We start from the raw sequence: 22,468 nt of genomic DNA on the forward strand, positions 1-22,468 counted from the left end.
TTATTGTTTGTTTACTTGCTGTAGCTGGAGCCTCGTCGTCTCGACCACGATGCCGCCCCGGGCAACCGCCCGTATCAAAAACCGCTGCTGCTTGCTGTACTGCGTAGGCACCTCCTACATCGCACCTTTCTCCAAATTCGATAGTCGGCTACTTTTCCTCTGTGCTACCTTGATCTTGGAGTAGTCTCCTTCTCCGTGGAGGGTTCTGCTCCTTGCGGTTTCATCTTACAGCATCTCACTGATTACTTCTGTCGTGGAGTAGATCACATATATACACGTATATATTCATGTGAGGGTCGGAGCACAAACGTGAGTACATACAAATCACTTCGTTTGTAAGTATTAAATGAATAATTTCCCTTCGTACTCTGAACCTTCCATCATGCATCGTGTGTGCTGCTGTCTCACTGGTCTATTGCACCATCTAGTGTTACAGCGTGGTATTACACTAACTGAAGGCCCAGCTCAACACGAGTCTCAGATGATATCTTAAGACAAAGCGGTTATTTCTTCACAGGAAGGACCTGGAATCTGCCCTGAAATCCTTTCAAAATAAAGCTTGACCTGCACTTTAAATCCAGCTTGTGGGTCACAGACAGCACAAAAAGGATGATAAAAAAACATATTTATTAAACATCACAAATATTGAAATACATATCCAAGCCCTACAGAAGAGATCTAAAGCAGCAGGAGATGTGCTACAAACCTCAGCACTCACGGGAGTGTCTTTGTCTACAGTGTACAGTACTTACACACACACAGGGTTTAATGTGACTGTTAAATCATTTAGAACTAAAGGAGGAGACAAGCACGAGGACATGAAAGGAGACAACAAGCTAAGTGTGTCCTAAAATCTCAGCAGGGTTAAGTCTATTAAAATAGTCAGCATGAACACGATGGACACAAAAACCATGTTGTGGTCAGTTTCCTGTGTCTGTTGTATGCGGTAAACGTACATTTCTAATGCGTAATATCACTAACAGGAGCTTCGACAGCATGTGTTCCATCTATAACATTCAGTGTTTTTAAAATAATGTTCATTTCTGTCTTCTACACAAATATTTAATGTTTTCCAGCTCTGAGAAACCTTTGTGCATTGCATTGTGGGAAATCGGCATCCTTTAACACAGCGGTCCCCGACCCCCGGGCCTCGGTACCGGTCCGTGAGTCGTTTGGTACCGGGCCGCGAGAGTAGAGGCTCAGGTGTGAAATGTCTGGTTTTCAGGGTTTTTATCGGTTTCCAGCGTTATTTTGTTATCGTTTTTATCGTTTACTCAGTGTTCCTGGGTCTTTTCACGAGTGTTATGAATAAATCTTCTTTTTTTCAGTACTAGTTTTATTTTGTTGTATTTATCCGCGACACCTTAAAGGCCGGTCCGTGAAAATATTGTCGGGCATAAACCGGTCCATGACGCAAATAAGGTTGGGGACCGCTGCTTTAACAGGCACATGACTGCAGTTCACCTGGGTGTGCAGCAGCGGGCGCTGTGTTCAGTCGCTTAGCTCTCCGAGCGCGTCCTCTTCGATCTGCCGTCCGATCACCTCCAACTGGACTGTCTTTTTCTGTCCTTTCTGCTCCACCTCCTTCTCTGCTTTATCTGACTGGGCGTACCAGGGCTGAGGCGTGGAGCTGTCGTAGGCCCGCCCTCCTCTGCGGAACCCCCCTCTGCCGGCTCGAACCAGCCCCCATCCCTGCAGCTGGACGTCGGACCCTCCTTCCTGGACTCCTCTGGTTTGGTTGAGCTCCTTGGCGCTGAGAGACGACATCCGCACGGGAACCGTGTTTCCGAACTTGGAGTAGTCGACACAGTACCTGCTGTCCTCCTCCGTGATGATGGAGACGAAGCGCCTCCCCCACAGAATCTCCTCGGGTATATAGGAGGTCCGCGCCTGCATGGTGATCCCCGTCGTCTCCACCACACCTTAAAGAAGAAATAGAGGGTGCATGGAGATATAAGGTTAAAGGTCAAAAACCTGTTTGTAATGCAGTCCAGAAGTTTTATTCATTCAGTGTCGCTTTACAGCTGCAGGCGCCTGCAGGACTCTTTATAAAGTTCAATTCAAATCATAACAACAGGATATTTCTAACTTTAGAGATGTTGCACAAATGGAAGAAAGCAGTCTTACATATTTGTTTAATATGTGCGTTGAAGGACATGTCCTGGTCAAAAATGACTCCAAGGTTCCTCACAGTGTTACTGGAGGCCAAGGTAATGCCATCCAGAGTAAGAATCTGGTTAGATACCATATTTCTAAGATATTCAGGGCCGAGTACAATAACCTCAGTTTGATCTGAATTAAGAAGCAGAAAGTTAGCAGCCATCCAGGTCTTTATGTCTTTAAGACATTCCTGCAGTTTAACTCATTGGTGTGTGTTATCTGGCTTCATGGACAGATAGAGCTGGGTGTCATCTGCATAGCAGTGTAAATGTATGCTATGTCTTCTAATGATGCTGCCTAAGGGAAGCATGTATAATGTAAACAGAATTGGTCCTAGCACTGAACCCTGTGGAACTCCATAATTAACCTCAGTGTGTGAAGAGGACTCTCCATTTACATGCACAAACTGGAGTCTATTAGATAGATATGATACAAACCACTGCAGCACAGTACCTGTAATACCTACAGCATGTTCTAATCGCTCTAATAGGATATTATGGTCGACAGTATCGAACGCTGCACTGAGGTCTAGCAGGACAAGCACAGAGATGAGTCCACTGTCAGAGGCCATAAGAAGATCATTTGTAACCTTCACTAAAGCTGTTTCTGTGCTGTGATGAGCTCTGAAACCTGACTGAAACTAACGAGTCGTCTGCTTTACGCTACGTGTTTGAGAATTATACCACGGAGTCAGGTACTTCTGATTTAAGTCTATTTTTCACCAGAGCTACAGTATCCAGAGTCGTACGCAGTGACAGGAGGTAAAGTTATTAACAAGATGATGGACCTCTGTTGGAGCAATGTTCAGGTAGCTGCTCTGTGTTGGCAGTGAAGATGATAACAGTGGGTGGATGATATAAAGGAAGGTAAAGATCTCACCTTCCAGGATGACGATGATCTCCAGGTCCTCGGAGGCCAGTGACTGGGCAGACAGCTCGTAGAGAGGACTCCCTCGCTCCATGGTGTGGCTGATGATCAGGGGAGACACCAGGAAGATGCCGTTACTCCTGAGGGGGTTCTCCACCTGGATGTCCAGCTGGCACACGGGGATCACCTCGCCTTCTGACGTCACCGTCCGCCGGATCACCTGAAGAGAAGATTTCAGTTTTGTGTCTGTATCTTCAGGATTGGTTTGCATTACTGGGGCTGTTTTGTTTTGTATGCGTGATGTGGAGCTCAGGTGAAGTTGTAGGTCACCTGCAGCTGGACGGTGGCTGAGATGATCATGCTCTTCCTCAGATCTCCCACTCTGAACATGAAAGTGGGGCGGCCATTTCGAGGAGCGATGACGGCGTTTTTGGAGAAGATGAGTGTTTCTGCTCGCCGGTTGGCCTGCGCCGTCTTCATGAACACGCAGCCGAGCATCACGGCGTTGATGATCAGCCCCAAAATGTTCTGAATGATCAACACGGTGATGGCCAGCGGACACTCCTCCGTCACCATCCTGCCACCAAAACCGATGGTCACCTAGACGGGAAACATCCAGGATTACCACAAGACAGAAGTCTACACCTGCATCAGCAGGAAGCAACTCTCACCTGGACTTCAATGGAGAAGAGGAAGGCAGAGGTGAAGGAGTGGATGGCTGTGACGCAGGGGACTGGGCCCGGCTCGCCGTTGGGGTCGCGGGGCTCCAGGTCTCCGTGAGCGAAGGCGAGGAGCCACCAGATCATAGCGAAGAGCATCCAGGAGCAGAGGAAGGCAGAGGTGAAGATGAGGAGGGAGTGCTGCCACTTCAGGTCCACCATGGTGGTGAAAACGTCCTGCAGGAAGCGACCCTAAACCACACCACAAAGCCTCCCGTCAGCAAACCGTCCTCTCTTTTTCCTCGTTCTACCCCCGGACCTTTTCTTCCCATCGCCCGTAACAACATTTAACTTATTCTGGATTCCGGCTTATCAAAGTAAAAGGATGTTTAACAGATAAAAATGCAGTGGAGCTCCCAGACGCTCCGCCCTCCATCCGCTGTAGCTTTTTATCTACATTCTGCCACAGAGCAGCAAACAGAAAAGTCCTGCACATCTGAAGCTTTCATTGCATGCTGAACCGCATCATAACCAAACACTCGCTGCTCTACCTGTTCCCTGATGTTCTTGTGAGCCACGTTACAGGATCCGGTCTTGGTGATGAAGCGGGCTCTCTGAGACCTCGAACGGCTGCGGTTTGGCTGGTTCTGGTCCTCCGCCAGCCGGGTCAGCAGGAAGCCGTCCGGCAGGAGGCCCTTCCTGGCCAACATGACGCTGCGCACGTGAAAAATACAACTTAAACATAAATACAGCTGCGAAAGGTTCGTCATCAACACCAAGAAAACAGCAGATTTACAGCATATAATTCTTAAGTGAGGCAAAAATGATGAATTCATAAATACTGTAAAAGAAATTTGTCAATAATCTTCTGAACTTTGGACTTTTGGTGAGTAAGCCGTTTGAAGGAGATTCTCTACTTCCTGTTACTGACGAGATGCATCTCTGACATCCCAAAGACATTTAAATTAAACGTAAACAAAAAACACAACAGTAACATAATAATAAAATAAAAACTAAAAAGATAAAAATAGTAAAACAACTCAATTAAATAACAAAATAAAACAATAAAAACTGCAAACATGTGCGTGTACGTGCACGTGAGCCATGTTAGATCTTTATTATATAACTGTAATATTATTGTGTTATTTCCTCTTTATTTTGTTAATACAATGAATACGTGAATATAAACAACAATAATTTATCACAGTTCAAAAATAATCAGTTACAACTAATTTAAAAACTGTTTCAAGTCGACTATACCTGCTATCATCCTGCAACATATTACATTACATTATCATAGACAGTGCTGGGACCTGTTTTAAGTTGACTGGTGATGTATGTGAGAGCCTGGAGGATGTGACCTCTGCTCTCCCATGTTTACTGTCGAGGCAGAAAGGCGGAAATGACGACAGTTAATTGTCCAAAACAGTCTCTTATTCCTGCAGGTGTGTGCAGGTGGCATCATTTCCACGGTGGTCACAAAAAAGAATCTAACTCCATATTAACAGAAACCAACGCGAGCATCAGCATCCTTCTTTACGTCCTCGCGTTTGTTGGTTCCTATCACCATAACGACACGCGCGTCTCTCTGCAGGTGACACTGATGACCGCACTGATAAAACCCGCTTAGAGTCACGCGACGTTACCTGGGCGGGAGTGAGCTGATGGAGTTGAATAAAGGTGGTGTTCCTGAGCGGGGTGTCTTAAACCGACGGGAACGGCAGCACGGACTCCATCATTCAGCCATCAGGATGTCCTCAGCACCACCCGAGCATCGACCTGAGTCAGGTTAGAACATGATATAGGTGAGGTTCCGGCCTGGACTTTCAAAATAATACACTAAAGGTGCCGTTTATGATGTTTTTGGTCATTAAAGAACAAAGTAGACCATGCGCTATAACAGACTGAGTATAATATCGATTGGACTCAATTACAGGCTGATCATATAGTTAATCGATAATTCAGTGCAACGGGAAATTGCAAAGATGTTCAGGTAACTTGTCAAATAGCTTTAACGAATGAGAGGAATTTAATTATGAAAGTGCATTTCCGGTGTTGGGTGTGGTGAATGTGATGACCTTGACGTTGAGCTGCAGGAGGCTCAGCAGAGGCTTCCTGGTGCCTGCAGGGGGCAGCAGAGGAGACGAGGCGCGTGTGTGCGCGCGTGTGTGTAAACATTAACACATTTATACATAAATGAAAGTGAAATGAAACATTTAAAAGACAAAAGCAGCTCCTATTAACTGAACATCGCGTGGTAAAATCCGCTCTGAACAAAAAAGAAATCAAACACATTCACTTGTATTATATTTAACCAAATATTTGACTTATTTATTACAGAAAACAGAATCCTACAGACGATAAAACAGTAACCTCAGGTGGTTTTATTCATTCTCTTATTTTTCTGCATTACTCCTTAAATATGTTGGTCCTGACTGATGGCCTGAACGTAACTGTCTTCCCTTGAAGCTATTTTTGACTTGTCAATGTGAACATTGACACCAGAGGAGGTTGAGGACATTAAAACCTCCCTCGGAGCGCTGTGCGGAGACGTGGCCGCAGTCAGGGCACAGCAGGAGCTGCTTCTGGGGCTTCTGGAGGAGGTAAAACAGCTACGCCTCCAAAATGCCGAGAAGGACAGACGGATCATGGATCTCGAGCGGCGGGTGGATGAGCTGGAGCAGTACACCCGTACGAACGACGTGGTCATCAGCGGTATTAAAATCGAGCCGCGCTCGTACGCGCGGGCGGTGGCCGGGAACGTCGGGGAGCCCAGCGACGAGGAGACCCGCTCGGTAGAGCAACAGGTGGCGTCCTTCCTCCAAAGCAAGGGGATAGAGATGGACCTGGAGCACATAGAAGCATGTCACTCACTGCCCAGGAGGAGTGACAGACTGCCGGCCATCATTATGAGATTTGTCAATCGGAAGAACAAGGTCGCACTGCTGAAACAAGGACGCAAACTGAAAGGCACGGACGTTTTCATTAATGAGCATCTGACACGAAAAAACGCAGACATCGCGAGGAAGGCAAGGCAACTGAAGAAGAACGGTAAAATACAACATACATGGGTAACAAACTGTAAGATTTTCATTAAGCTAAGCGGGACACCAGAAGAGGCAAAAGTACTGATAGTGAGGAACATGGAGGATCTGGACAAGTATAACTGACACCAATGTATCAATTACACCAGGAAATGACATGGACACGTTGAAATTAGTTCTTCAACAGAAAGTAATTGATCTAGATTGTGAATATAAGGAGCATAATATAATAGATCCAGAAATAGATTCTGAAAGTAACTTTCTCTCTTCTTTTGTTAAAAATTGTAATTATTTCACTCAGGAACAATATGAAAAAGAAATTAACCTAGACGGGAAGCTCTCATTAATTCACTTTAACAGCAGAAGTATGTACTCTAATTTTGATTTCATTAAGGACTATTTGCAACAATTTTCTCGCCCCTTTAGTGTTATAGCCATCACTGAAACTTGGTTCAATGTCGATAAAGGAATAGATTTTTGTTTGAATGGATATGATTTCAAATACATGAATAGATTAAATAAGGCGGGCGGCGGGGTTGCTATATATGTTCATAACTCTATAAAATATAATGTAACAACTATGTCTATGGCTATTGATGGAATTTTGGAATGTTTGACTATTGAGATTATGAATGAAAAAAAGAGAAATGTTATAATAAGTTGTATATATCGGACACCCAGTTCAAGTATTGACACTTTTAATGAATGGATAGAAAAAACGTTTGCTTCGGTGAACCAAAAATTACTATTTATCTGTGGTGATTTTAACATTGATTTGCTAAATCCAACAAGGTTAAAAGCCATTGATGACTTTACTGACACGATGTACAGCTTATCACTATATCCAACAATAACAAAGCCAAGCAGAATAACTTCACATAGCGCCACTATTATTGACAACATTTTTACTAATGTCATGGATTTCCAAATTAATAGTGGTCTGCTTGTCTGTGATATAACTGACCACTTACCAGTTTTTACTTTGTGTGACTGTGATTTAAAAAAAATAGATACCAAGATCATGATAGCAAAGCGAACAATAAATGAAGAAGCAATTCATGCCTTCAATTTCGATTTAGCACAACAAGATTGGAGTTCGGTGTATGAAGAGTCAGATGTGGACAAGGCTTATGATAATTTTCTAGATATTTTTACTATGTGGTACAATAAACATTGTCCTGTAAACGAACACATGACAAAGAAAAAAAAGATAAAAAGTCCTTGGCTCACAAAAGGAATTATTAATGCTTGCAAAAAGAAAAACAATCTGTATAAACAGTTTATCAAAGTAAAAACAAAAGAAGTGGAACAAAGATATAAAGCATATAGAAATAAATTGACTGATATTATAAGAACGAGCAAACAACTTTATTATAGAAGAAGATTATATGAAAATAAAAACAATATAAAAGGAACTTGGGATGTGTTAAACAACTTAATTAAACAAGGATCTTCTGGAACATCATATCCTGAATATTTTACTGATGCAAATGGTGAAAATCACAACATGAGTAATATTGTCGATGGGTTCAATAAATTCTTCATAAATGTTGGCCCTGAACTAGCAGCGGACATCCCGTGTCATAAAAATGAAAATATCAGTAATATAAAATCAAATCCCTTTTCACTGTTCCTCTCAGCTACAAATGAGCAAGAAGTAATAAATATCACATTAAAATGTAAAAGTAAGTCTTCAATGGATTATCATGACATAAATATGTCTGTAGTTAAACAGGTTATTCTGAATATTGCTAGTCCCTTAACATATATCTGTAATTTATCATTTCAGTCCGGTTGTTTTCCAAAAAAAATGAAAATTGCGAAAGTAATACCACTATATAAAAGTAATGACAAACACAGTTTTACCAATTATAGGCCTATTTCTCTACTGCCTCAATTCTCAAAAATTCTAGAAAAACTTTTTAATTCAAGATTAGAAAAATTCCTTGAAAAACATCAAATAATAAATGTTGGTCAGTATGGTTTCAGAACGCAAAGAACCACTTCAATGGCGATAATTGAGGCAGTAGAAGAAATTACTGATACACTGGATAAAAATAAATATGCAGTTGGTATTTTTGTTGACCTCAAAAAGGCCTTCGACACAATCAATCACTCAATTTTACTGGATAAATTGGAAAGATATGGTATTCGAGGGAAAGCTGGTAACTGGTTAAAAAGTTACCTAACAGGTCGGGAACAATATGTTAGCATAGGGCATTACCATTCAGAGAAACTTGGTATTACATGTGGTGTTCCCCAAGGGTCAGTGTTGGGACCAAAACTTTTCAATGTATACATAAATGATATTTTTGATGTTTCTCAAGTACTTAAACTCATACTGTTCGCAGATGACACCAACATATTTTTCAGTAGCGATGATTATACTGATCTTGTAATGACTGTAAACAGGGAGCTACAATTAATAAAAAAATGGATGGACATAAATAAATTATCATTAAATATAAATAAAACTAAAGCAATGTTTTTTGGTAATTTAAAATATAATATAGAATTACCAATTATCATTGAAGGTGTACCAATTGATAATGTGAGTGAAAACAAATTTTTGGGAGTTATAATTGATAACAAAATTTCATGGAAACCCCACGTCAGACACATAAAAACCAAAATTTCCAGAAGCCTCGCAGTTTTGAACAAAGTGAAGCAATTCCTTGATAAAGATGCACTTCGTACTCTGTACTGTACCCTGGTTCTTCCATATCTTACATATTGTGTGGAAGTGTGGGGAAACACATATAAAAATACAACTAATCCATGAGTCACAGTACAGAAACGAGCACTGCGTATTATTCACAAGGCTGGTTATCTAGATCATACTCACAAATTCTTTCTTCAGGCAAAGTTACTTAAATTCCAGGATCTGGTTAATTACAATACATCCATAATTTTGTATAAAGCTTTTACTAAACTTTTACCGGCAAATTTACAAACTAGATTTGAAATTCGAGAAAAGGTTTATAATGTGAGAGGCTTTGGAGAATTCAAATTACCCAGAACTCGAACAACCCGTAAAGGTTTTTGTGTGTCTGTATGTGGTGTGAAAATCTGGAACAGTCTGAGTTTACAATTGAAACAATGCAAAAATATTCATAGATTTAAATTTCTCTACAAACAGTTGGTCTGGTCACAGTATACTCAATGATGCTTTTAGTGTGCTCTGTAATGTCTGTTCTCTTACCATTGCTGGTATGGATTCCAAAATAAAAAAAATAATAAAGTGTGCGTATGTATGTACATATATGTACATGTGTGTGTAGATATATATGTATGTATATGTATGTGTGTGTTACTTGTAGTTATTACTGCCTGTTACCTGTGGTAATGCAATTTATAATTTATATATTCTGTATTCAGTTATGAAGGCTCTAATTGTTGGTTGCGAGCTGCCGCTTAGATGCTTGTATCTGCCCGGGGCTGTTGATGGGTCTGTATGCAATGATGGGCGTAGCTGCGGGAAGTTTATTGTTTTTTTTTGTTGATGAGTGAGTATAGGGGTGGGATTTAATAAGTTTTCTTCGTCCCACTCCTTTTTCAGGCAAGTTTTGTTTTTTGTTTTGTGTATTTTATGTTCAATATAGGTATTTGTTGTGCCTGAAAATGAATAAATAAATGAAATGAATGAAATGAATGAACATTTGCATTTGTTACAGACTGGATTTTAAATGCGTTGTTCCTGTTCTGGGACTGAGCTGCATGAACCTACATGCACATGAAGCTGATACTGTCTGCTTTTACAGCCTAAAATACTGCTTCTGTCCAGTCCAGGGTCTCAAACTTGCGGCCTGGGGGCCAGTCGTAGGGAGGATTTGTTTGTTGTTGAGTGCAATGTTTAAAAAGTTCTGTAAAAAGCACAAAATAATTTAATATGAAGGCAATATGAGCCAAGACTACAAACACGCTGAGGGAGTTGGCTGTGTTAGTTCAGTGACAGAGTTCCCTAATTTAGACAAATATGTGGTAAATACGTAAAAGCAGGGGTCTTTTTTTCTCTCAACAGGTGATCTGGGATATATTTTCTTTTTAAGTGTCCTTTCTCACTGTCCCTCTTCCCCTCTGTTTTTCTGTTCCTTCATCTTTCTTTCTCCCTTTCCTATTCCCCAGCCATGTCTGTCCCATTTGTAACTACTGAAAATTAAATAAAATAAATAATAACAACAAAGGTTGATCAAATGGATCAATACGACAAAGCCGTGATGATCCACTTGGTAAAGTAAATCTGTTGGATATCTTTGTTGGCCTTCAGTCATCAACTCATCAATGACAGCTAAAGAACCAAACGGGACAGGCAAAAAAAAAGCAGTGGTGTCCAACTCCAGGCCTCGAGGGCCGGTGTCCTGCAAGTTTTAGATCTCACCCTGGATCAACACACCTGAATTAAATGATGAGTTCATTACCAGGCCTCTGGAGAACTACAGGACATGTTGTGGAGGTCATTTAGCCATTTAAATCAGCTGTGTTGGATCAAGGACACATCTAAAGGACGCCCTCGAGGCCTGGAGTTGAACCCCTTCCTGCCTAAAAACTTTTACCACTAAAGTGCGAAAGTTAGTTATTACAATTTCAGGCAGTCCTGTTTTATATCCATATATATGTTATAAATCCCCATATTTACTTAATGTAAAAAAAGCAATAATAATAATAATAATAATAATAATAATAATAATACACGGGGAAAAAACGAGCTGGTTGTGTTTGTGTTGACCCCGCCCTCTCGAGCCGGAGGTCAGGTGATAGCGGCCAGGCCCGGGTGGAGATATCGAGCGTACCCTTCTCTCGGAGCAGAGCGTCGGGATGCAGGCTAGCTCCGTTAACGGGGACGCTTTAATTCACGCTTTTCCGCCCGTCGGAGGAGGTGACATAAGATACCGAGAGGAGGCGGAGGTCGGGGCCGAGCCGAGCTAACAGGAGCCGGTGTCTCTCTGTGCGGCGGGAAGCCCGGCTCCGCGGTCTGTTTGTTGTTTAGCTTTAGCCGTCTGAGTTAGCTTGCAGCCTCTGGCCGCTAACGGTTCACCGGGAGGAGACGGCGGCCCCCGCCCACAGACACGGCCCGGCCCCCGTGATGGACGGAGGAGCCCCGTTGTAGGAGCAACAGGATGCGCTAGCGGATGTAGTTAGCATCGGGCCTGAACACAGCACATCTCCTCCTCCTCCCTCCCTCTTTCCTTCCTTCCTTCCTTCCTTCCTTCTCTCCTAGCTGTGTCCTCTCATGATCACCATGGAGCCGGCCCCCCACCCGCTGCCTCACTTCCCAGAGAACTCCTATAAGAGTAAGTACCTGTACCCTTAAAAGTGCTGCTCCATGTGTTTGAGCTGCTGACCTTTGACCTCCGCTGCCTGCCTGCAGTGACCGAAGAGGATGTGAAAAGGCTGATCGAGTTCAGGGCGTCCAACGAGGCCCTGTTCACAGGGAAGAGGAACTCTGCAAAGATAGCCTGGAGGTATGAGCCCGCCTGCTCCTGGACTCACCTGAGCAAGCGACAGGTGACCGAGGAGCAGCAGAAGCAGTTTAACCTGAGAGATCCGGGTGCCAGCGGCCAGGACCGGTCGCAGCACCCTCATAAAGTTCCCACGGCCTCAGTGAGTGCTCATGTCCTGCTTCCTGTCTCCTCAGCACCATCCTGAAAGGCCTCGGTCTGGAAGGGAAGCTGACGGCAGACCAGATCGCCAAGAAATGGGACAACCTGCGGACAAAATATAAGGTACATGAGATGCCATGTAGCTGCTGTTCTTCTCCTCATGTCTGTGAAAGTCATTACCCCCCCCCCCCCCCCCCCCCCCCCCGTGAACTCACAAGTTAACTGATCATCGTCATGTTTTTGCAAAGACTCCCTTCACTGCCACTCCCAGGCCTGATCCCTGTCAGACCTGCTGACTGGGGATGTGTATCGTTTAGGTTTTATCCAATACCAGTACCAAACCGGTGCTCGAACCGGTGATTAAAGAATGGAAAAACACAAACTTTGTCCAAAAACCTCTCATGTTCAGCTGTTTTCCACTTTTTCTTTGGTCATTTTAGCCTTTTTGGCCAGGGTGAAGGGAGTATCTGCCATCAAACAAGAAGACAGCCGCATGTAGCTATGACGATGTTTGCTAGTTCACCTTACATGCATTAATGTAATAACGTGGTTAGCCTACTCAACGTAAATTACACACGAACAACATTAAACTACTCACGCAGAGAAGAACGGCTGCTGCTGCATCATCATCCTCATCATTTCTGCTACACTGGCAGGGCTAGGGGCCAGGACTCTCCTCTTCGGGTTTTTGGGGGATGTTGCTCCGGGTCCGATAACAGGCACCACACCCGCACTAGATGTGTGAGGTCTCGCAGCGAGCTATCAAATACGGCGCATTTCTGGGCTTTTAAAAAAACGCTATGCGTCGCCAGGTGTTTCATCGGATTCGAGGTGTTACCTCCTTTGACAGTATCAGCTTAAAGCACTTGTTGCTGCTGAGTTTGCATCTTTTGCTGTGAAGTACAGCCAGACTTTGACCGCTTCGCCTTGGGCATTTTTAATCTGTAGCTCTGCTCTAAAAGAACGTACGTACGTAAAATGATTGGCTAGAATCCAAAGTGTGTGACATCTCAAGAAAACAAAGCACCGAAATGTGCGCTGCTTTTCGGTCTGGTTAGTACAGTTAATGTCAGAACCGGTGCCGTAATGGCACCGGATACCGGTACCCATCCCTAGTGGTGACTCAGAAATCCTTTAAATAGAAGCTGTTTGACAAAGTGAAGCAGGCTGAAGATCTCATCCAGCAAACACCACGAGTCTGGACTTAAATCAGTCTGGGCGAGGGTGGAACAACCAGTTATCAGGTTTTGGGGACAGTTACTTTTTCAGACATGAGGAGAGACGGTGTTTGTTTGTTTGTTTGTTTTTAATGAGATTTTTCCGATGAGCACATCTGTCTGCTTCTTGGTGAATCTTTCAGGGAGTCGACTGGAGGAAAAAGACCTTTAAATGTCTTCATGTTTAATTCTTTTTATTTGGCACGTTTCTTTCTGTGACGCACTTTGCAGAACAGTTTTTCTGCTGACGCTCGCCTGCAGGCAGCTCTTACTGTACGTCCCTGTTTCAGCCTGCAGGGGTCACTGTTCTCCTCTTTCCAGGACCTGAAGCAGCCATACCAGGGCCAGGACCACATGGGGGGCGTTGTGGAGTCGTGGCCGTGGTTCCACATCATGGATGAAGCCATGCAGGGTCGCCTCTACAACAGCAACCTGGTGCTGAGCCCAGAGACCGCTGGCAACGCCGGTCACCGTGGCAACTGCCAGCCCAATCAGAACCAGGAGAACACCGACATTCTGGAGTTCCTCATCAAGACGGAGATGGAGGACACGGTGGCAGCCGAAACAGCAGCGGATGATGGGGGGGTTCACACGGAGGCTCCGCCCCCTGAGGGCATCCCGATGGGCTGGAGGAGGATGACCGAGTGCTCGTATAAAAGTAGGCAGACGCACCTGGCTGACATCATCAAGTATAATCACACCTCACGCAGGATCGAGTGTTTAATGGCTCCGCCCCACCCCCCACCTCTTGTTGACAGTGAGCGAACAAGAAACCGAGAGGATGATCAAACTTCGAGCAGCCAACGAGGCGCTCTTCACTGGCAGGAAACATTCAGCCAAGCCGGCCTGGAGGTGAGTCGAACGCACCTGAACCAGGTCTGAACCGGTTTCTGGTTTGATTTTGTTATTGTCTTTTTATTTCCGTCATCTCAGATTTGTTATTGACGTGGATCTTATTTAAAGAAATAATTTGTCATATTGTGTTGATGCGCGCTCAGTCACCCGGGTGACGAAATCACCTGTTCGGAGTGGTTTTTTCAGTGTGAGAAACGGAATCAACTTCCTGGGATAGTCGCACGGTTTAATGTCATGAAAATATGTTTTCAAACATGTTTTGGGCGTGTTTGAAGTTCAAGCCTCTACAGCAGGTTTCCCACCCGTCCAGCTGTGGCCTGGTCACAGTAAACAAAGGCTCCACTGATCTCCGTTACATGATGTGGTCCTAATGAATCGAACGTTTTCTTCTAAAGCACATGTGTCAAAGTCAAGGCCACATCCGGCCCGCGAGATCATTTTATATAGATGTATTATTATTGTTATGCATGGCCCGGCGATATGAGGCGCTAGTAATATACAAACTACGGATCCCATGATGCAGCGCTGCAGCCTCCTTGCTGAGCGCTAGGCTAACTGGGAACATTCCCGCGTCAAGCTCGCCGCTCACGATGGTGCAGAGACAAGTTGACTCTGAAAGCAGAGCCTTTCAGCGCCGGTGGGAGGCTGAATATATGTTTACAGACATGCTGGTAAACCGTGCGTCTTATTAGTGGAGCTAATGTGGCTGTAATGAAGGAATTTAATTTAAGACGGCACTACGAGACAAAACGTCAGGATAAGCTGAAAAACCGAAACGCAGAAACTACAGGAAGTAGAAGAGCTGAAGAAGAATCTGACGTTTCAGCAGACGTTCGTCACCAGAGCAAAACCACAAAGTGAAGCTGTTGTGAAAGCAAGTTTTATCGTAGCAGAGGAGCCAAAGCAGCCCGGTACCGCTCTGAAGAGCTGCAGGATGAAGCTGTGGACGTCTTGTGTCCAGACAAAATGCAGAGTTTAGCAAATGTGAGCCTGAGCAGAAATACGATTGCTGATCGGTTTGTGAGATGGTCACTGATTTAAGAACACAGTTGTGTGAAAGAAGCAAAAACTTCACTGCATGCTCGGCTGTGGATGAAAGTACAAACATGATGGACATTGCACAGCTGACCAGCTTCATCCGTGGAGAGGAAATATTGGACATTAAATCGATGCACGGGACAACGACGGGAAAAGGCGTTTTTAAAAACGCATGTCAAAGTGTAACGACGTGAAACTGCCCTGGGACAAACTTGTTGGACTTACAACAGATGGAGCGCCGGTGCTGTGCGGTGGAAAAAGCGGACTAGTCCGCAGGATGCGAGTAAAGATGCAGGAGAAATGTACCGGTGAGTTAACAGCACATCACTGCATCACACACCAGGAAAGGCTGTGTGGTCCTAAAAATGGAGCATGTAATGATCACCGCGACGCAGACCGTACATTTTATCTGAGCTAAAAGTTTAAATCACCGTCAGTTTCAGTCTTTTATGTGGGAAATAGATTCAGAGTTTGCCGACATTCCTTCATGCAGAGCTCCGCTGGCTGAGTCGGGATAAAAGTTCTCAACAGAGTTTTTGAGCTCAGCAAGGAAACCTGTCAGTTCATGGACATGTGTGATGCAGTGAAGCTGTCACAAATGCACCAGTGCAGCCTGCCTCACTTTCTCTGTTGCAGTAATGTTGAACCAAGTCAGCGCACTTTGCTGAGCTGCACCTGTGCAGATTCAGATGCAGCTGCAGTGTAATGATGCACTCAGGGAAAGTACGACACTGAATGGCCCGCACAGTTTATTAGCTCCACTCCTGCAGCAGCGCCCAGCTCGTCTACATGCGGCTCCAACCTTGTGTTTGCTCTCATTTACTTTTCCTGGGGTTTTGGCAGCATGTTCATATTTCTAACTTGCATCATTTTGACAGGATATATTTTTATGAAGAGCAAAATATTTAAAGTTTCTTTTTTTAAGTTTATTTAATCTGGAATAATATTCCTGTCTGTTTTTATTCATATTTATGTTTAAAAAACATTGTTGTAGGGTTCAATAAATGTTTATCGTGTTTGGCCCGCGACCTAAAGTGTGCCTGATCTAAAGGTTAAATCAGGATATCATCGAGTATTAAATGTTTTGGTGCCTGAAGCACATTTAGACTTTTTTTTTTTTTTTTTTTTTTTTTTACAGAAAACTACCAAAAATAAAATGAATATATTGATAAGAAATAAGTTTTTGGACTTTTTTATATACTTTTTGTAGATTAGGGTTTCATAAATATTTCTTGTTTTTATTTGCAGAGCGTCTCAGACATTTAATAATGTTTATTTTTCTGATCATTATCAAAGACTTAAAGGTACCTTTTGTAATCCCTCCTGTCCAAATGTGAATTCAAACATACACCAGCAGGGGGCAGCATTGACCAGTACATGCATTTTGATGTTTCCAGATCACTTCCTCACGGCGCTCTGCTGCAGGCTCATCAACTTAATAACCAACCTGAGTAAATTAATCAGGACTCGTGCAGCGTTTTGAGAAATTCATCTTTTTAAAGACTTAAAAACCTAAAATAACTCCAACGCTGCCGAGGACAAACAGTTCCAAACCTTCATGTTCATTGTTGGTCAGGTCTGAAGGGGCTCGGCTCCAATTCAAATAACTTTATTTGTTGATTTTCTCAGAGCGATTCTCTATGAGCTCGGCCTTCAGGGCAAACTGACCACAGACCAGCTGGCCAAGAAGTGGGACAACCTGAAGAGGAGATACAAGGTGCGTCCTCTCACTCCAGCTCCACGACTCGAAGGGGCGTCGCCGTCCAGATCGTAACCCGCAGTGGGCGGGGCGATAGCCATTCTTTGTTAATGTCAGTTTTGGTGCCTCAAGTGGACGTTAGAGGAACTGCAACTATATAACGGCCACTCATGTGTTCTTTGCAGCTCCACAATGCTGCACGTCTTTCAGTTAAATTAGATAAATTAATAATCAATAGTTAGAAAAGCCGAATCGGCGGCGTCCCTGTGAATCGTGGGTAATTGCAGATGGTGGCAGTGTTGACGTCCTGTCATTTCTCCAGGAGCTGAAGTTTCCCGCTCGAGGCGTGGAGACCAACCCCAGCTCCTGGCCCTGGTTCTACAGAATGAACGACGCCATGGAGGGACGGTTCGCTGGCGCCGCGCTCATCCTCACTCCCATCGTGGAGGATGAAGACGAGGACTGCGAGTCGCTGTCCCCGACACCCAAGAAGCGAGCCCGCCGGAGCCGAGGCGGGATGGCCGAGTTTCTGACGGAGTCTGAGATGGACCTGCTGGTTGATAACGAGGACAAGAACGGATCGGCGGCTCTGGGCGAGCTGCACCGGATGGGCGAGTTCACCTACAAATGTAAGGATAATCGATCAGCTCGGAGCTCAGACAGCAGAGTGAGACTGAGGGGCACAGCTTAGTCCTGCGCTGCAGCCGGGGTGGATTGTGGGGAATGTAGGCATCAGGGAGGAAGGGAACATGTGCAAGTGAAAACTATTAAAGCACAGCCAATCAGCTACCCAGGAGGTCATGTGATAGGTCCGGTTTCTCTTGGTTCGAGGGTTCGTCTAAAAGTTCGTTGTGCTCGGAGCTTCAGTTCTGGAGTCGTTTGGAATCAGGACGTAGGAAGTTTTTAAACGAAACAAACGATGTCACCCGATCGTATTCATGCACGCCGTGCAGGAAACGCCTCAAAGTAACGTTTGCATTCGCCTCTTTTCACAGTGAGCGAAGACGACACGAGGCGACTGATCGAGCTGCGAGCTGCTAACGAGTCTCTGTTCACCGGCAGGAGGAACACCGCCAAACCGGCGTGGAGGTGAGCGAGCGTTCGAGCGTCTGCTGAAAACACTGCGCTCGTTTCTGTGTGTGTCGGGGTCCTGTTAAAGTGTGTGTGTGTGTGTGTGTGTGTGTGTGTGTGTGCGTGCAGGGGAATAGTGAAGGAGATGGGTCTGACAGGGAAGATAACACCTGACCAGGTTGCCAAGAAGTGGGACAACCTGAAGACCAAATTCAAGGTGAGATCCCTGCAGCAGTTTGAGCAGCGTGCCTCAGGTCATGTGACCCCGTGTTACCGCCGCATCCTTTTTAGCCCTCAGCTGAGGCGGTGTTGTCCTCATAACTAATTTGCCTGTATTTAAATAAGTGTTGTTATATTTTTACCTACAAATACTTGGTGCACAGACGCTAACATGTCAGGTTTTACAGAGACTCATCGTTGGCACGCTGTCCTGTTGCACAGTGGGCCGGATAAACGTCTCCACTGTGAATGTCTGTGTGTGTGAGACGCTTACGAGCTTCAGGCGTTAAAACCAGGAAGTCAGCTTCAGTGTCGATGTTCTGCTAGTTTACATTTACACCAGCGAGAAAAACATTCCTTTTGATCTGAGCTGTTTCTCCACACGTGCAACAAACCCAGTTTTTCCTGATCGGCAGTGACAACAGTCCTGAGATAATTACTGTAGTGTCAGTCCTGCAGGTGGGCGGTGTGGACACGCAAGTCTGTGAGTGGATCGCTCGAGACTGAGGCGCCGTCGATACGTTAGTCGTGTGCAGGCGGAGGGGTGTGTTTTAAACTGACCTCAAGGTGTTATAGTAACTGAAGGAAATGTGGTTGGTGTGTTCGATGACTCTCAGGTGACTCGCAGTAACGTGTGCCCTGCATGTGAACCTATAACCTGCTTTGTCCAGTCGGACCTGTTTAGATAAAGTTAGACGCCTGAGTGTCCTGCAGCTCTCTGATAGTAATCGGCAGAGCGCCGCAGAGAGCTGCTGCTCGCCTCAAGCGTTCACTGAAACGTGAGTTTGCTGCGTCTGCAGGACCTGAAGTTTCCTCCTCGGGGGATGGAGGGTCAGACCAACCCGGCCTCGTGGCCCTGGTTCCAGCTGATGAGCGACGCTCTGGAAGGCCGTCTGACGGGCAAAGCTCCCCGAGTGACGCCCGTCTGGACCAACGAGGAGGACGGCGTGTTCGGCTCGTCCCCGCCTCCCGACAGAGACTGTTTGATGGCGGAGAGGAGCAGCGTGTCGGAGCTGGAGAGCATGGTGGGCGGAGACAACGCGGAGTCCGACGGGAACGTCACCTACATCGACGCCAGCGGAGAGGAGTGTTCGACACCCTCCGACCCGACGTATAAAAGTGAGAGGATTTCTTCGTGGTCACGGCCCGGTGACGATCGCTGCCCTCAAACCTCCTCGAGGCTTCGCTCACGTTGTTTAAGAAAAATTTTCACGTTTAAGAAAATACAAAACGGCAAAAACCAAATGAATACAAACAAAGACAACATCAGACAGGAAGTCAAACATCTGTTAAGACTAAATAATAAGACCTGAAATTTATCCTGTGAGGAAAAAACGCTGAAAAGCTTTGCAAAGAAAAATGTAACAAAATTCAAATTGAATAAATTACAAAGTAAAATAAAAACTTTAAAAATAACTGATTAAAATAAAGACAAAATGTTTACACACAGAAATAAGGAAAGTATATATATTATCATAATAACAATGAGTGTGTTAAAATACAGATACTGAAAAAACATTTAATAAAAATGTGGTTTAAAATGTAAACACATGAAATCTATGCAAATGTTTGAAAATAAATAATGAATAAAAAATTGTTATCAAAATACAGATATCAATAAAAGATATTTATTCAAACTGAATGAATTAAAGTACAAGAACATAAAAATCTTTTAAACGAATTTAAAATACCTGAAATTAAACTTATGCAGCACAAAAAACCCTGAAAACTTTGAAACTGCAGCATAAAATCACTGATGACTTGTCTGTCGACCTGTGTGCGTCGCAGTGACCGACCAGGACACGAGGAAGATGATTAAACTTCGAGCCGCTAACGAGGCGTTGTTCACCGGGAGGAGGAACGCCGCCAAAGCCGCCTGGAAGTAAGTATGCCTCCCGTGCGGGTGAATGTCGGAGCAGCGAGGCGTTCCTGACTCTGTGTCCTCACTTCCTGTCAGAGCCATCCTGAAGGAGCTCGGTCTGCAGGGGAAGGTCTCCACCTACCAGATGGCGAAGAAGTGGGACAATCTGAAGAGGCGGTACAAGGTAGGCCGTCACTAACTCCCCGCCTCGGTAAAGCTGCTCGTGGCTGCGTGTTTCTAAAATCCTCTGCTCTCCTCAGGACCTGAAGTACCCTCCTGTCGGGATGGAGACCGTGGCAGACGGCGCCTCCTCCTGGCCGTGGTTTCACCTTATGAACGAAGCCATGGAGGGCCGGCTGGCGAGCAGCGCCCCCCTCCTGGCCCCCGTCACTCAGGACGACGATCAGCACCCAGACCCCGCCCCCAGACTCAGGCCCCGCGCCACCCCCGCACCTCCCCCTGCCCCACCGCCCTCCCGCCCATCTTCCTCAGACTACGCGCCGGATGCATTCGGAGACGGCGCGGAGCAGAACCAGCGGAGCTCAGAGACATGCGACGGGCCGCTGGGGGGGCTGGAGAGTGAGTGGGAGATGGTGGAGAGGGAGAGGGCGGCGCTGGAGCGAGAGAGAGAGATGGTGGAGCGAGACAGAGCAGCGCTGGAGAGAGAGAGGGCGGCGGTGCAGGCGGAGAGGCTGTGGCTGGACCGGGAGCGGGCGGCAGTGGAGCGGGACAGAGCCATGGTGGAGCAGGAGAGGGCGGCGCTGGGCCGGGACAGGGAGGTGCTGGACCAGAGGGCGCTGATGCTGAACTCTGTGGGACACTCGGGGCACCTCAACGCCCTCATGTAGACCGCCGGTGCGGTGTGGGGGCGTGGACTATCCCTGTACAGACCTCGTGGCGGGCTGGCAAACCGCCTGCTTGTCTGTGGGTCCAGACTCTGGATCCACAGAAGGACTTCTGTGAAGGACTGAGCTCGCTGAGTGGGCGGTCCTGGGATCAGACGGCTCTGCGTGCAGGTCCATAATAATCAGAAACATCACCTGAGTCAGGTGTGGCTGACGTCGTGTTCTCAGGCGGCTGCCGGGCCGCCTTTGGATCTCTGAGCTGTTCAGCCGGGGGAGGAGGAGGAGACCCAGCGCGGCGGACGCTCGGATCTCGGCAGCAGTGATGAAAACGGTCCGGCGCTGCCTGAGAACACGACCTCACTGTGGAGGCCGGTCGGTTTGGTTTTCATTGGACGTTCTGGAAGCGCCCTCCTGGGATGCTGACTGGTTACCAGGAGCGCTGCACAGAGTCAGGCAGGACTTTTGTTTCTGTGTTTAATGAAAGTTCATCAAGTTAAACTCGTTTCCATCCTCAGTGCCACAGAGTGTTTTCTTTCTTCTCTTTGAGGAACTGAAAGGGTTCTGCAGGGTTCATCGGGAATAGTGAAAACTGAAGCAGGAGGGCTGTTCCCGGGAATCCCTCACTGTGATCACACTCGTGTAAGATGATGCTTGTGTGCTTGAAGTGTCCAGAGGAGCCTTTAATTAAAACAAAACACCAATTTGTGACTGATGCCACTCAAACTGCACTGAGCAGCCGGATTTCAAAATAAAAGCTCCAGAGGGATTTTACGAGTTCTTCACAGTGATGGAGGGGGGGGCAGGGGGGGCAACGACTGACTTTACTAAACATTTTCAGGACAAATGGTTCCACTAATTACACAAACTGGGAGGTGCAGCCCTGAACATCCTGTACTCGGGTGCAGGGTAGCTGAATTCGTAGACCTCGGCAGATTTCCTTGTTGCTGCTGAGCTCTGATCAGCACACCTGTCTACACCTAAACACCAGGGGTGCAACGATACACAAAATTCACGGTTCAGTTCGATACTTTGGTGTCACGGTTCGATATTTTTTCGATACAAAAAATGTTCATGCATTTTTAATTTGTCATTTATTAAAATTATAAATATATATTTTAACTCAAAAGTACAGTTTTTAAATTTAACCCTAACCCTTGTGCGTGTTTTTTTATTTTGACAGTGAATGCGCACCTGCGGACCACTTATGTGCAGCCCTGGTTATTTAGCTCGTCATATTGCAGCCACAGAAATTCTTTTGTCCATGAAACCATAAAGCTGCACTTTCTTTTTGCCTTATAGTCTCATTTGTCATAACTTCTCCGTTTTGTGGTAA

At 45.5% G+C, this 22,468-nt stretch overlaps 2 protein-coding genes across 3 annotated transcripts; one reads left to right on the forward strand and one right to left on the reverse strand.

Annotated features, from left to right (window-relative positions):
* Positions 1 to 643: 643 nt before the first annotated feature.
* Positions 644 to 5,842, reverse strand: kcnj11l (potassium inwardly rectifying channel subfamily J member 11, like). Of its 2 annotated transcripts, XM_082540216.1 has the most exons (7): positions 5,765 to 5,842; positions 5,333 to 5,465; positions 4,238 to 4,400; positions 3,699 to 3,938; positions 3,358 to 3,627; positions 3,040 to 3,247; positions 644 to 1,922 (listed from the first exon to the last, which is right to left on the reverse strand). In XM_082540216.1, the coding sequence occupies exons 3-7, from the start codon at positions 4,394 to 4,396 to the stop codon at positions 1,492 to 1,494; spliced, it is 1,308 nt and encodes a 435-aa protein (XP_082396342.1). In that variant the 5' UTR covers positions 4,397 to 4,400; positions 5,333 to 5,465; positions 5,765 to 5,842; the 3' UTR covers positions 644 to 1,491. The 2 variants fall into 2 exon arrangements, with proteins under 2 accessions (XP_082396342.1, XP_082396341.1); XM_082540215.1 differs by lacking the exon at positions 5,765 to 5,842 and having other exon boundaries at positions 5,333 to 5,750.
* A 4,916-nt stretch (positions 5,843 to 10,758) lies between these two features.
* LOC309710609 (uncharacterized protein) lies at positions 10,759 to 21,655 on the forward strand. The gene is made up of 13 exons (XM_082540214.1): positions 10,759 to 12,021; positions 12,099 to 12,192; positions 12,366 to 12,453; positions 13,869 to 14,205; positions 14,306 to 14,399; positions 17,070 to 17,157; positions 17,462 to 17,768; positions 18,135 to 18,228; positions 18,340 to 18,427; positions 19,230 to 19,548; positions 20,218 to 20,311; positions 20,387 to 20,474; positions 20,551 to 21,655. Exons 1-13 carry the CDS (start codon positions 11,961 to 11,963, stop codon positions 21,136 to 21,138), a joined length of 2,340 nt encoding a protein of 779 aa, XP_082396340.1. The 5' UTR covers positions 10,759 to 11,960; the 3' UTR covers positions 21,139 to 21,655.
* The last annotated feature ends 813 nt before the right edge of the window (positions 21,656 to 22,468 follow it).

The sequence above is a fragment of the Aulonocara stuartgranti genome, assembly GCF_965226115.1.
Source record: "Aulonocara stuartgranti genome assembly, chromosome: 7".
In the NCBI taxonomy this organism is placed as follows: domain Eukaryota; kingdom Metazoa; phylum Chordata; class Actinopteri; order Cichliformes; family Cichlidae; genus Aulonocara; species Aulonocara stuartgranti.